Raw genomic sequence first — 16,136 nt, forward strand, 5'->3', positions numbered from 1 at the left:
TCACTGCAGGGAGAAAGCCATGTCTGAGTTGCTAGTTGGATCTAATTAATACTCTGATGGAAAATCCCACTGCCTGCACAGTGCTAAGATAAAGTTACCATTGCCCTATGAACTCAGTTACCTTTTTCATTTGATCAATCAATTACAATTGGCTTTCAAAGATTCCTGATCTACATAATTTCTCAGTTTTTTATGATTACTGTAATCTCATTCTCATCTTTTTGCATGGGATTCAAACAAAAACAGTTCTGGCTTATTATCCTGCTATTATTGTATTGTAATTAATGACTTACTGCTACAAGGGTGAATAAAATAGTTTCTTTTTATAGCAGAATAAAATAATTAGGATGTAAGTGTATCTTTAGTGGGCTTGCTGAAACTTTCCTCAATACAACACGAGTAGCAGACAAGACAAGAGGTATAATATATAATATATCCTATAACTATATGATTTTGATTTACTTGTCTAGGTCTCTATATTTTGACAGCTTTTTGTTCCATGTATCTTGGAAATTATGAATATTTGATTAGGCAACATATATTAAAATATTCTTATTTTCATTGACTTAATGTGATGTCAGGTAATTTTGAGTAACAATTTTGTCTCTGATAAAGATCTTGTTTTCAAAATGGTTTATTTTTTTTAGTAGAGTTCTCCAAGATATTTTTATCTCTATGTAGTATGACATCATTTTTACCATGAATATGGTGAACTTCCCTTGTATGATTATAGCAAATGGATTATATCTTCTTACATATAGAATAAGTGTTCATTTTTTACAGCCTGAAGTAATATGCTGCACAAATTTTTTACCATCTGCTTGTACAACCTACTTTAATCAATAAGTTTTGACTTCTGAGGGGTAACTCCTTTGTAATTTCATATGGCAATGACATGATCCTCAATTGCTATTATCTTCATTTCATTTCTGCAAATAAATCCACCTTTATTCAGCTATTTGATTGAAGATACTTTTTTGTCAACACATTGGTTGGTTGAGTTCATGCAGATGTCACAATCGTAGGGACTCTTGATTCCATTCTTGGATTTTCTCTTTTTTCACAAGCCTCCTATGAAGGTAAACTACATTTGGTTACATCTAACAAATATAATAGAGTTTATCTATAATCAGCCCTTAATATTATTCAGTAAAATTATTTCTGGTTGTGTTTTAAAACATTTCGTAAGGTTGTTATATTTTTAGCATGTGTCCAAATAAAAAATTTTAAATACCCTTTCTGAAAGCATGATGCATAGATAATTACATAAGCATGATGAGTTATTATTATTGTTATTATTATTTTCCCCATTTATATGGCATTTACTTTTCCCAAAATGATTTAACAAAATTCTGTGAGTTATATAATTATTTTATTTCTTTTCCTCCTATTTTATGGATGACAAAAATTAATCTTAGAGTGATTAAATAACTTGTCCAAAGAACCAGCGGAAAACACTGAAAGAGCTGAATTCAAACCTATATTGTCTGACTCTAAGTATGACTTTTTTAAAAGTTTGTCATTATTTCAAATTTAAAATCAGTTTACATATAAATGATACATGCATGCACACATATTATATCTCCTTAAGTTTATGTTTTAAAAGTTTATTTTTTTAAAAAATTGGTCAGGATAATGTATGCAGGCTATATTCTTCACAAAGATTAATAACACACATCTTCTACAGTATGGAATAGTGGAAGAAAATTCTAGATTTGAAATTGAAAACCTGGAATCAAATACTAGTTTTGCTGCTTATTACCTGTATAATTTCAGACAAGTCACTTAATGTCTCTGGTCTTCTTTTATAATAGGAGAGTGTGGGGCTAGGTAACCTCTAAATGCTCATCCATTTCTAAATATATGGTTCTTTAACCTTGATGTCATTAGCCCTAAACTCTGCCAAATTGAAAATAATCTCATACATACACACAGAAACACATATATAGACACATGTGTATGTATATGTATGTGTATATGTATATATGTACGAATATTTTCAATTTTATGACAAATCATCTTTAAACCTATTGATGTAAATATTAATACGAAGCACAAACACATGGACATGAGAAACAATGAGAAATATAATATAACTGAGATGGTAGAATTTTTATATACATACATGATATCTATATACACAAACATATATGTGTGTGATTTTATACATATGAGATTTTATGTCCATTTATATGAGCCATTATATATATTTATGTATGAGATTGAATTGAAAATAATCTCATATATACATATATGTATGTATGAGAATATTTTCAATTCAATCTCATATATAAATATGTAATATAATTATGCATTCTACCATTAATATATTATCACATATAAATATATTATATAATTCTATATATAATCACACATATGTATGTATGTGTGTATATATATATATTCTACCATTTCAGTTATATTCTGTCTCTCATTCCATCTCTCATGCCCATGTGTTTGTGCTTAGTATTAATATTTAGGTCTATAGATTTATTCAAACTTATTTTCAGTTAGTCATAGTTTAGGGCTAATGAGGTCAAGGTTATCTAGAAATAGATGAGCATTTAGAGGTTAGCTAGCCCCACACTCTCTTATTACAAACAAAGACCAGAGACATTAAGTGACTTGCCTGAGAATATACAGGTAATAAGAAGCAAAACTAGAATTTGATTCCAGGTTTTTTATTCCAAATCCAATATTTTTTTTCATTATATCATACTGTAGAAGATGTATATTATTCATCTTTGTGAAGAATATTGTCTGCATACCTTATTCTGACCAACTTTTTAAAAATAAATGTGTTGTTTCTTTTGTTACTTTTCTTTTCAGAACAAGTCCAATGTGAAAGAGCAGCTGCTTCACTGGTGGGACAATAATTCAAAACCCTACTGACATTTTGTAAATAATAAAATACTATAACACTGCAAATAAATAGTAAAATTAATGGGAGAAAATAATAAGTGGAATAATAAAAATGTCATTGTTATCATCTTTGGGTACAAAGTGCATCACATATAAATGTGTATGTGTAGGACTATTATGCAACAGTCTTGAACAGAAAATATGTAAGATTTAGAACCACAGAACATGAGTTCACATCCTAACTCTGTGTGATGCATAGAAAGTCTTCACCTTTCTAGATTTCAATTTCCTCATCTATAAACCATAAGGGAGGTAGATTAGACTACCTAGTTCCCTTTTACCTTTAAATCTATGATTCTATGGTCTCTCTCAATAGAAATTTTATGACGAATCATCTGGAAAGTTCTTGTTCCTTCTATTTTGTAATGCAGTTTAGTGGCAGAGATGATAAGTTTCTTCTTTGTACAATGAATCTACCAATGCATAAAGAAAAATATTGTTTCTCTCAAACAGAAAATATCCATAATTATTTATATCCCTTAAGATACAAACATGAATGCTTGACCTTATCATTACCGTTGAGCCCACATTTACTAGGAAGAGAACATTACTAAAAATCCTATATGTTGAATAATAGATATGAAAGGGTGCTTAGTATTAATGGAATCATATATCCTCATTTTCATAAATACAAAAACTAAGGCCCAGAGTTAAGTACACCAACTATATCGTGTCTAGCCTACTGAAAAAATGTACATCTGGCTAGAAGATTTAAAATCAGAAGTGGCCTTTCTATTCATATATCATGAGAGAAATTATATTAGTGGAAAGAATGCTAATAATGAATTCAGAAGAGACTCCCACCCCTGGAATTTAGGATCAATGATATTGTGATCAAGTCATATATTCTCTCTAAGCCTGCTTTATTCACGTTTACAAATAGATTATTATGAACATAAAATGATATAATGTACTTAAATTCAGTATATTTGTAAAGTCTTTATCAATGTCAACTACTTTAATTTCATATAACTCATTTTTAAGTGAGAAAACAATGGCCCAGAGAACATCTCTCTCTCTCTCTCTCTCTCTCTCTCTCTCTCTCTCTCTCTCTCTCTCTCTCTCTCTCTCTCTCACATGCTCTTTCCACTACATTTTGTCATCTTTTTTAGGGGAGCAGTTAAAACATCTACACAGATTATAAGCATAAGAGAGGGGGATGGAAGAGAGAGCACCTAGCTTTAAAACATTCTGAAATGTCTAATCATTTCAGTGAGAGAAAACCCAGCTATAATGTCTTCCTTGTTAAAAGCCTAATCTTTATAAAATATGTAGAAAATCAATTAAGCTAGAGTCATATTAATATAAGCAATGCCCTGAAAGTAGCATAAAATAAACTAGTCATTCCAGTATTTAAAGTGTGATCACTCTTTGATTTTCACCAAATTACTTTAGAATTATCACTATTAAGAAATATTGAATATATTTCTCTTGATTTTTAGTAATTACAGTTCTATTCATCATATTATATATAATATAATAAAATATGTGATATTATTTGTGTTTTTCTAAATTCTACTTTTCATAGAATCACATAAGTATAGAATTTCAGAGTTGGAAGGGACATCAGTGACTATTATAAACCATATCTGATAAAATTTCCTTTCTACAACAAATTTCATCCCTTTTCTTCAAGGCCTACAATGAAACAGAGCCCACTACTTCCTTAGACATTCCATCATGCTATTCTTTGTGAGAGTGTGTTTTGGTTTGGGGTTTGGGGTTTTGGGGGGGCATTGAGGGTTAAGTGACTTGCCCAGGGTCATACAGCTGGTACATGTCAAGTGTCTGAGGGAGGATTTGAACTCAGGTCATCCTGAATCCAGGGTTGTTGCTTTGTCTACTGAACCACCTAGCTGCCCCCACCATCATGCTATTCTTTTTTTTTTTTATTATTTGTTTGTTTATTTATTTAGCAGGGCAATGAGGGTTAAGTGACTTGCGCAGGGGGCGGATTTGAACTTAGGTCCTTCTGAATGCAGGGCCAGTACTCCATCCACTGCACCATATAGCTGCCCTGCCATCATGCTATTCTACTGTGAAATACCTCTAGTTGTTAAGAAGGATTTACCCCAGGGGCAGCTAGGTGGCGCAGTAGATAGAGCACTGGCCCTGGAGTCAGGAGTACCTGAGTTCAAATCCAGCCTCAGACCCTTAACACTTACTAGCTGTGTGACCCTGGGCAAGTCACTTAACCCCAATTGCCTCACTAAAAAAAAAAAAAGAAGAAGAATTTACATCAAAGACAACCCCCCCCCACACACACACACACACACAGAGTCATCTTACTTTTTCTTTCTGTGGCCAAAGAAAAATCAAATCCATTTCCTAAGAAAGTCTGTTAAGTGCTTAAAAAGAGTTACTTTAATTGTTTGAGCCTTGCCTTCTCCAGATTACACAACTCCACTGTATTCAAGTTTCTCATTTTCCATGGGCATCATTCCAGTTCCATTCGTTTAGATATGTGCCAGCTTATTAATATTATTTTTAGGGCAGCTAGGTGGCACAGTGAATAGAGCACTGGCCCTGGATTCAGGAGGACCTGAGTTCAAAATCCAGCCTCAGAAACTTTACACACTTACTAGCTGTGTGACCCTGAGCAAGTCACTTAACCCCAATTGCCTCACCAAAAAAAAAAAAAAAAATTATTTCTAAAAACTGATGCTGGGGCAGCTAGGTGGCGCAGTGGATAGAGCACCAGCCCTGGAGTCAGGAGTACCTGAGTTCGAATCTGGCCTCGGACACTTAACACTTGCCAGCTGTGTGACCCTGGGCAAGTCACTTAACCCCAATTGCCTCACTAAAAAAAAAAAAAAAAAAAAAAAAAAAACTGATGCTAAGAACAGAACACAGAACTCCAGATGTGTTCTGACTAAGGCAGAATACAGAACTGCTATCTTTTTTTCCTAAAAAGCTCTGCTTTTCCTCATGCAACCCAATATTGCGTTACCTTTTTTAACTTCCATATCACACTGCTAACTTATACATATTGAGCTTGCAGTCCACTAAAACCACTAGATCTCGTTTTTCAAATCTAGCACTGTCTTTTCTATACTTAGGATATTGATTTCAAGATTGTAATGCTAGCTTTTAAATTTATCCCTGCTAAATTTCAACTTGCTTAACTAGGCCTAACTTTCTGGCCCTTCATGATCTTTTTTGTATCCTGACTCTATAACCCTACATGTAAGCTGTTCCTCCTAGCTTTGTGTCATCTGGCAACTTGATAAGGATGCTATTCATCATGCTACAAATATTTCTCACTTTTTAGTAAACTAACAAGCATACTGCAGTATCCTGTTTTTTATTTAAAGAAAGCTAATCTTAATGAAAGCTATTAAACTAAGGATCAAAAACCAGTTATTCTAAAATAAAGCTGTGTGATATTACCATAATTCTTTTAAAGACCTTGAAGTTTGAAGAAAACAGAGCATTTTACACACTGTAAGAACTCACTAGTTATTGACTGAAATCCTAAAGAAATTGTTAATTTCCTCTCTTAATAAAATGCCTCTCCTCTGAGGTTCCTTCAGTTCTAGATTTCTAAACATTACCAATTCAAGCATACCTTAGCACCCTTCCTCTGTCAAAAAGTAATTCTTTATCTAACTAGTCTTCGTATTTTCCTTAGTTTTTATTATGTGGTATATTATGTATTAGAAAGAGTATTGTAGAGTTATTAAACTGCCTATATCCTTTGACTCAGCAATACCACTATTGGTCTTTCAAGATGATTAAGGAAAAAAAGAAAAGAACCTATGGGTTATAAAATATTTATAGCAGCTCTTTTTTGCTGGCAAAGAATTGAAAATTGAGGAGATACCCATTAGTTGGGGACTGGCTTTAAAAGTTGTGGTAGATGATTGAAATGGAATACTACTCTGTTGTAAGAAATGATGAGAAGGTTCATATTAGGAAAAAAAACATGTAAATACTTGCATGAAATACTGAAGAGTGAAATGAGCAGAACCAAGAGAGCATTGTATATAGTAACAGCAATATCATATAAAGAATAACTGTGAACAACTAATCTATCCTGTTTTTGAACATCATACATATATAAATAAGCTACAAAGAGCCTATGAAAGAAGGTGTTATCCACCTCCAGAGAAAGAACTGACAAATAGAAGTACACATAGTATAGATTTACATACAGACATAGACATATATACACATATTTTTGTTGTGTGTATGTTTAATGGTGGCCTTCTCTAGTGCAGAGGGCGGGACAGGAGGAGGGAAATATTTCAGAACTTAAAATGGAACAAAAAAAATTTTAAAACTATTTTAAGAGCATTGGCCTTAGAGTGACAAGGCCTCGGTTTAAATCCAGACTTGACCATAATTGTAACTGTGGGCATCTCTTTGAGCCTCAGTTTCCTCATTTGTAAAAATTGAGATAATGATTCAATTTAATTCAACAAGCATTTATTAAGCAATTATGACCTAAAATATTCTATGCTAGGTGATGGAGGAATAAAGTATATCATATACTTAATCATTAGAAGTTTCTGTTGCAGGTATTTTTATAAAGAAAATTCAGGATTATAAAAAACAACATGAAACAAAACAAAAAAAAGCAAAAGCATAATTTAATATGTTTTTCCTATGTACTGTGGAGGCTTGACATTATGATTGGTCATGTTAAAGAAGGGGTAGTAGGAGATTTGGTTTATAGGTGGGATACAGGATGTCAGTTTTCTAGGTCAGATGTAATACTTTAATAATAATAAACTATTTCATATAGCACTTATGTCTCAGACACTATGCTAAGTGCTTTATCATTATTATCTAATTTGATCCTTGCAATTACTCTGGAAGTAGATCCTATTATTATTCCCATCTCATAGTAGAGGAACCTGAAGCAAAAGGGGTTAAGTGACTTGCACAGGATCACAACAGATAGTAAATGTTTGAGGCTGACTTTCAATTCAGTTCTTTCTGACTCCAGACCCAGTGCTCTATCTACTCCCACTGCCTAATTGCATTCAGACATTTAAAAGAACATCCAAAAATGACAAAAACATGATGTTTAAATGATTTGATACAATAGATAGTACCCATGAAACACACTATTTACCAAAGTTATAGCCACAAAAATTTATAAGAAAGATACAGATATGCATATATAAATCAATATCTATATCTAACCACATTTATGGTCAGAACTATAGCATTGTTACTATATGTTTGTATCTGTATATAATTGTAGATAAACATGTATATGTGCAAGTACATGGAGATATATGTGCACATATGGATACATACATATATTTATGTTATAAAAGTATATGTTGAAATAAATATATGTATACACAAATATCATATTTTCTTAATATCAGAATTTTTTTGTTCTATTCAGTTTCATATATAATAACTTTCTTTTCTGAAATTATCCCAGAAGCTTATCAAGGTTTCTCCTCTTCCTTCTAGAACTGTGATGATTAAAGGCCAGGTGTGTACTCAAAATCAAATTAAGTTCTGGGAAAAATCAAAGGCATACAAGCTAATAATTCAATCTATTTGAGTAACTGGTTGGTTTTTTCATTATTACTAAAGTAGTTGAATTCAGGCAAAGTTTTACTTGCCATTTAAATACTTGCTTGTCTTAAAAGAAACAATAAGCTAAAGATTACAAAAGATAGGAACAGTCAGTGTTAGAGAACTTATAAAAAGGTATGAAAGCTAATATTGTTGGATCTCTGAATCAATCCAATCATTCTAGAAAGCAATTTAGAATTACAGTAAGAAAGTGAATAAATTGACCATAAACTTTTCCTTTTTCTTTTTTTTTGAGGGGCAATTGGGGTTAAGTGACTTGCCCAGTGTCACACAGCTCGTAAGTGTTAAGTGTCTGAAATCAGATTTGAACTCAGTTCCTCCTGAATCCAAGGTTGGTGCTCTATCCACTGTGCCACCTAGCTGCTCCTTTTTTTTTCTTTTTTTTTTTTGTTGACAATAACCTTTATCCAGAGGATTTCCACTGCTAGAGAATAAGTAGGTCAAAAATGGAAAGGTTCAATATGCTCCAAAATATTTATAATAGCACTTTTTTTCTTGATTTGTTTTTAGTAACAGAATAGAAAAAAAGTCAATGCCCATTAATTGTGAAATGACCACACAAATTATGATATATGAATGTGATAGAATATCATTTTGCTGTAAGAAACAATGAATTTATAAGAAGGAAGTATGTGGAAAAAATTATTTGAACTACTGTGAAGGAAATATATATATGTATATATATATATATGTATATATATATATATGTATATATATATATATATAATGACTATAACAATGTAACAGAAAGAGCAACAATAATTAAATTAAAACTTAATGATGGGAGTAGCTAGGTGGCACAGTGGATAGAGCACCAGCCCCAGATTCAGGAGGACCTGAGTTCAAATCTGGCCTCTGGCACAACACTTCCAAGCTGTATGACACTGGGCAAGTCACTTAACCCTCATTGCCCTGAAAAAAACAAAACTCAATGATGGATAATTCTGACTAAATTTGACCCCAAATAAGGGACAGAAAAGATTGTCTCTACAGAGGTTAATGACTATGGACTATGGTTGTGGAACACCACACTCACTATTGAATTTGATTGACAAGTTAATTAACTTTGCTGAATTGCTTTCCCCCCCTACTTTTTATATGAAATGGGTCTCTGAGTGAGAAAGGGAGAAGGAAATAATAATCTGACTGAATTCAGTTTTTTTCTGTTGTTTTTTGTAATATACATTTTGTTTTGTATGTAAATACAGCCTAAGGTGTAACTCTTCAACACAGTTCTGCCTACATAGCTATAGTTTGGTATTCATTTTTATCCTCCTGCTTATCAGATCCAATTCTAGACAGGCATTGCTGGCTCAGCATGCTGGTGAAAGAAGAATTAGGTAAGGTTCGATCTGTATAACACCATAACAGTACAATTGAATTTTGCTCAGCAAGTATTTATTGACTAAAGAGCATAGCACTGATCTTTAATCTTTATGGGGATGTAGAAATATATGACAGGCCTACTTTCAAGAAACTTGTAATCTTCTTGAAGTGGGGGGAAAGCCATACCCATACAAATTAATTAGAGGTAAACATTGGAAAGCAAACACTGAATTGAATATAGACAAATGCCCCCAAGCAAGGTACATTTTTTTATTTTATTCATTTTAATAACCATTTATAAAGCACCATTGGAGAAGCTAGTTGGCACAGTGGATAGAGTTCCAGTCCTTGAGTCAGGAAGACTCAGCTTCCTGAGTTCAAATCTGGCCTCATACACTTACTAACTGTGTGACCCTAGGCAAGTCATGTAACCCTGTTTGCCTTAGTTTCCTCATTTGTAAAATGAGCTGGAGAAGTAAATAGCAAAGAACTCCAATATCTTTGCCAAGAAAAAACCCCAAATGGGGTCGTAAAGAGTAAGACATGACTGAAAAAGAACTGAGTAACAACAAAAACAAGGCACCTAACATGTGGTGTGCCCTGGAGGAAAAAATGAAATGACATCCTTTTTTTCTTTGTTTTTTTGTGAGGCAATTGGGGTTAAGTGACTTGCCCGGGGTCACACAGCTAGTAAAGGTCAAGTGACTGGGGCTGGGTTTGAACTCAGGTCCTCCTGAATCCAGGGCCAGTGGTTTATCCACTTCACCACCTAGTTGCCCCATGATATCCTTTTAAGAAACTTATAGCCTGGGGCAGCTAGGTGGCGCAATGGATAGAGCATCGGCCCTGGAGTCAGGAGTACCTGAGTTCAAATCCAGCCTCAGACCTTAACACTTACTAGCTGTGTGACCCAGGGCAAGTCACTTAACCCCAATTGCCTCACTGGAAAAAAAAAAAAAAGAAACTTATAGCCTAATAGGAAAAAATACATCCTGGCATATATTAAGGCCCTAAATATGATGATCCAATTAATATGTTCACATGGGTTATTTGTGCCCAACATGTGGTAGAGAATTTTGAGCCACTGTCAGACACACCATAACTAGACTCTAACATAGTGATGTCATTTTGGTCTTCTTTGAGAATGAAGGACAACAATCAAGCAAAATATGCTGATATATTCTCATTATCTCTCTCTCTCTCCATAACTCACTGCTTTCTCCCTCTGCCCCCTTCTCCTATTAGTAAATTCTTCCTAGAATCATTGTTTTCTGGAAGGGACCAGACGCACCATCCTTCAATCTCTAGGTTTCTTCAACATTACTTTATGTGGGAAATCCCTTGCACCTCTTTTTTATGTCTTATATTTTTTCTATATGAAAATGTAAGCTACTTGAGGGCAAAAATTGTCTTGGTTTTTTATTGTATTCATTTCCCCAGTTCTTAGCAGAACACCTGTCAGAAGAGTGCTTAATAAATGCTTGTTGACTTGACTTAGGGACTATCGGTCCATACGAATATGATAAAGGGTAGATTTTTTTTATCTTCAACACAATCTTTCCTCCTCTAGCAGAATTTGTTTTCCTTAAAAACTCACCTCAAAATCAAATCAAATATCACTTTGTTCTGTTTGAATTTGTATAGTTTTGTATTCCTTATTACTATTGCCTTCTAACCCCACTCCTGAGAGGCAGGAAGTATTTTTTTTTGGGGGGGGGCTTTCTATCTCCTTAACTTAACATCGTTTTCTACACATTAAAGGGGCTCAACAAATGTTTATTGAATTTTCCAAATAAGGTTAAAATAGGGATCATATTCATGTAATAAGGAATATCTGGAATTAGAAACATGAAATTAAAGTAAGAATATTAGGTAGAGAGAATATAAGCATTAAAGCCATAACCATTTCAACAATTAATTCAGTAGGGGGTCAAATCAATAAATGTTAGCTAATATATATCATAGCATAAATATTTCAAAAGACCAGAAGCACCTTTTTCCTACTTTTCAAATAGAATTTTGTAGATACCCTGTAGATGACTACACTAAGCTTACTTGTGCTCCTTTGTTTCATTGTTCTAATGTAACAGACAAGGAAATAAGTCAGACATTTTAATAGAACTTCCATAAAATTTATGTTATTCTTTAGAGGTATTTAAGTTGCACAGAAAACCTTGTGTTAGATTATTCATATCACCTTTATTTTCATAATTGTTGTTTATGCTAGCTTTAGGGACACAAGAGGGAAACAACAAATCATTAACCTGGATCAAACTACTTGTGTCAAAGGGGAGAAAAAGGGCTGCTATAATATGGTATTGCCTATAGGTGCATCTTTTCTAAGTTTGTTTCACTATTTCTATTCTTAAAATTAACCAGTGGTCTCCATTTATATTTATATTAGCAGGTTATTTTCAACATTATTATTATTTTAAAATTCAAACATCATTCCATGAGGAGCAATCAATAGTACCACACAAAATCCATCATCTGATGTCAGTTGATTCATCAATTTAGCTGAAGCCATGGAACAATGCCATCACCACCAGACGAAAAAGCAGCACAAACATCAATAGAATTAACCTTTTGGGAACAGCCACTGAAGGCTTAGCAAATGAAGAACTAATCTATTTACTAATGTTTGAAATACAACTTACCCACTAAAAAGTCAGATTTGTTTTCTTAAAACACATACATTACAATAATAGCATGTAAATAGATGTATAAGCAACATGTCTGCAAAGAGATTCAGAGCTTGAAATTTATTTGAATAGTTCACCTGAAAGAAACTTTATTTTAACCTTTATCTTTTGAATTACTAATGCATTTTTTGTTTTGTTCTAAGAAAAAAAAAAACATTATTTTAATATATCATCCAGTCTGGTGAAAAGAGAAAAGGGATGGGAATTTGCTCATAAGTCCTTCATAGAAAATTAATTTTCTATATGTCATGTTCTGTATTGGCAAGCTCATTTTCAAAGCTTTCATTTCTCAGTACATTTTGTTGAAAGTGTATTGCATTGAGATTTTTCAAAAATATAAACTCAGTTTCAATTCCTATTGACAATGTATCTGGATATATACATTTTTATAGGTAAGTTGTGTTGAATAAGGAACTATTATTAGAAGTAATAATAACAATCTGGTACAATAGTTTCAGTGGGAAAAGTGAGATTTTAATAGACTTATTTTTATATATTTAGAGGTCTAGACATAGGAAATTACTTCTTGTTCTCATATAAAAAAGAAAAGCACATACTAGGCATTATTAGAATGGTCAGTATAGCATCACAGACATGAGTCAGTATGCCTAATGACCAAACTTTGAATTATTTTTGTGAATGTGAAGACCCAGAAGATACTTTTCCTAGCATAAAAAAAGCCTACTTGTGTGAGGGATGAGGATTTCAGGAGAGAGGATTTCTAAGTAAATGACTATACCCTCCTTGTAAAGAATAATTTTTAGGTTCTAGACTTTTCACGACTTAGGCAAGAGAATGCTGAAATCTTTGAAAAAGACTAAAAATACCAGGGTGATATTCCAAATAATTGAAAATCCTCAAAATTATTTGGGTCATCCTAATTGTCATTAGCTTGATACAGATGATATAGATGCAAATATCCAGTCAGAGAATTACAGATGAGAATTCCATTGCCCCAGTGAGAATAAAAACATCCTAGAGGTTGTCTATGGATAGGATCTGCCAAATAGCAGGCATGTCAAATACCCTTCCTCTTAGTTTCCAATCATAATCTCATTGTCACATGGCCTTTCATTTTGGTTGACGCTAGGAAAATGTCCAAATAATTTGAAGGCCAATGTTTGCTATTCATTTAATAGGAAGAGCAAGGTCTTTTGTGATACTTTCAGATAAATTCTGAATATATGACTCAAAATACTGAAATGATGTGCAGGGGCAGCTAAGTGGCACTTATCACTTACTAGCTGTGTGACCCTGAGCAAGTCACTTAACACCAATTGCCTCATCAAAAGAAAAGAATGGAAAAGAAAAGAAAAGAAAAAAACAAAACAAAATGATGTGCATGTTAGAACAAAATATCTTTATGATTTGTTAGTGGCTTCAATGAATATCAATTATAGAAGTGATGTGAATAACTTGCTATATGATGAAAACTACAGTCAGTAAAGATGTTTCAGTTTAAAGATTAAATGCCTAAATCAGGAGCAATCAGTGCAATATTACAAGGTGACATTGCACTGGTTGCTTCAGTATAAAAAACTGACAGCAAAGGCAAAAGTATAAAGGGGAAAAGGATTATAACATATTAAGTATGTATAGAATTTTCAATTTTGGCCATCAAAATTTTAGAAATGTCATATTCTCAAAATATAACATTTTTAACTAAAAATCTAAACTTTGTATCTAGAAAATTCAGAAACCTTCCAAGGAGTAAAATCAATAGTGATATTATGCCTTTAAATTTAATGAGCTTTTAAAGGAGGAAAATGTAGCATGGGAAATATAAAAAACATATTTTAAAACAAATTTTCTCCTCAACTCTATATCTTCAACTTGCTAGCTCCCCTTAAAACAATCTAAAGTGTTATCTCCTACATGAGATCATTCCTTATCTGCCCTCCCATAAGCTAGACTTTTTTTCCTTTTCCCTTAACAAATTAGATATTTACTTTGGCTATATTTTGTATTTACTTGTACGTGTGCCTGTCATTTGACCTGAAAGAATATAAGCTTCTTAAGGTAAGGCACTATTTCTTTTTCAAATCTGCATTCTTAGTACCTAATATAGACCCAGACATGTAGAAGGCATTTAATAACTTCTTGTTGATCAATTGATGGTTTCTAATAAAAGAGAAAGAAAATGGAATTGATATTCTCATTACATATAAATTACATTACAATGCATTACATCATAAATAAAATGATAATATAAACTGACTTAAAATTCTAAAATCTATGAGCAAAGTATTTTCTCTTCATAAATGTCATCTTTACAGAATTATTAAGAAAAATAATTTTAGGTAATATAAGTTTGAGTGAATACATGTTGTGTATATATCTCCACATATGCCAATGTGTATAATAGCCTCTGAAATTTATTTTAAAATTTATATTTAAAATTCTTTTTAAAAATCATCTTAGAAAAAATAAAATAAAAATCATCTTATCTGATCTTGATTACATATGAACCAGGGATAAGAAAACAATAGGTCAAATCTATCAAGTGTTTACTAAGATTGCTGCAGAATAAAGCTTACTGAGTAATTACTAGAATTGATGGGACAAGACACTTGGTGTGAATAAGGTCAATTGCTTGGAAAATACACAGATAATGAAACACATCAGGCCAAATAAGTTATAAAGAATGAATACATTTTTCTGAGACTTCTTGTCATTAGGGGGAAATCTTTGAAACCACAGGTTTCTTGAAGTCCTTGAGAGTCTTTGACATGATGTAAAACTTCAATCCAAAATCTTTGATGCTCTAAGTTTTCAAATTCATGAACCAAAAAGTGATTTTACATAGTAGAGACTACAAAAACTGGCATGATACCTTTCTGCTTTCATCTTAGATGGTACAAAAGAGAAAAGTCAAACTTGGACACTTATGTCAAACTTGAAGATAACTGAGCATTAGAAGTTAATATTCCAGTAAGAAAAAAGTATTTCAAAGTAGAATCCATACCTTGTTTTTCTCTAGCAGCTCACTTTGTGATGTCTTCAAGTCAGGGCCTTTAGAGGTTGAAGCTAATGAATTTTTTCTATCCCAAAGCTCTTCCATTTCTTTCACCTGGGCCTTTAATCTTCTATTGTCTCTTTCTAGTGCTTGTTTTTCTGTTTCTAGTATTTCCCTCTTGCCCCACTCAGAGGTGTTCTCAGCCTGCAGTCTCTCCAGCTGAAAATATACAATAGAAAAACACACACACACACACACACACCTTGGGATACCTGTAAATGCCAAACTACTAGAGGAGTCAAACAAAGAATGCATGCTGAGAAGGTTTGATGGCAAATTCAGAAAAGTAACTGCAACATTTTTTTTTTAAAGAAATATGTCTTTGAGAAGTTAGAGGGGAATAACTTTCTTTGAAACTGTCATGTTTGAGAATCTGATAAAAACACTAAGCTCTAAAGCTAAACATGTTTATCAGTAAACTGGATTCCAACATTGCTAATCTAGTCATTTTGCCCATCTTTATTAATGAAAAATGAAAAGCATAGTCAAACAAACTGTGGCAATCTGAATAGTTTTCACTATTTCCTCCACCTCATCTCGAAGTTGACTTTTAAATTGAAACTGTAGGTAATCCTACCCATGCAATCAAAGATAATCAGGGGCGTAAT

The 16,136-nt window shown here is 32.8% G+C and overlaps 1 protein-coding gene across 1 annotated transcript in view; it reads right to left on the bottom strand.

Moving 5' to 3' along the window:
- Positions 1-16,136, bottom strand: part of CCDC102B (coiled-coil domain containing 102B) — a 693,652-nt gene that overhangs the window by 541,097 nt on the left and 136,419 nt on the right. The window contains exon 5 of the mRNA XM_043976186.1: positions 15,478-15,687. Coding sequence (XP_043832121.1) covers positions 15,478-15,687 — 210 coding nt within the window. The remainder of the gene's footprint in view (positions 1-15,477; positions 15,688-16,136) is intronic.

This window comes from Dromiciops gliroides, chromosome 1 (genome assembly GCF_019393635.1).
Source record: "Dromiciops gliroides isolate mDroGli1 chromosome 1, mDroGli1.pri, whole genome shotgun sequence".
NCBI classification, from domain to species: Eukaryota; Metazoa; Chordata; class Mammalia; order Microbiotheria; family Microbiotheriidae; genus Dromiciops; species Dromiciops gliroides.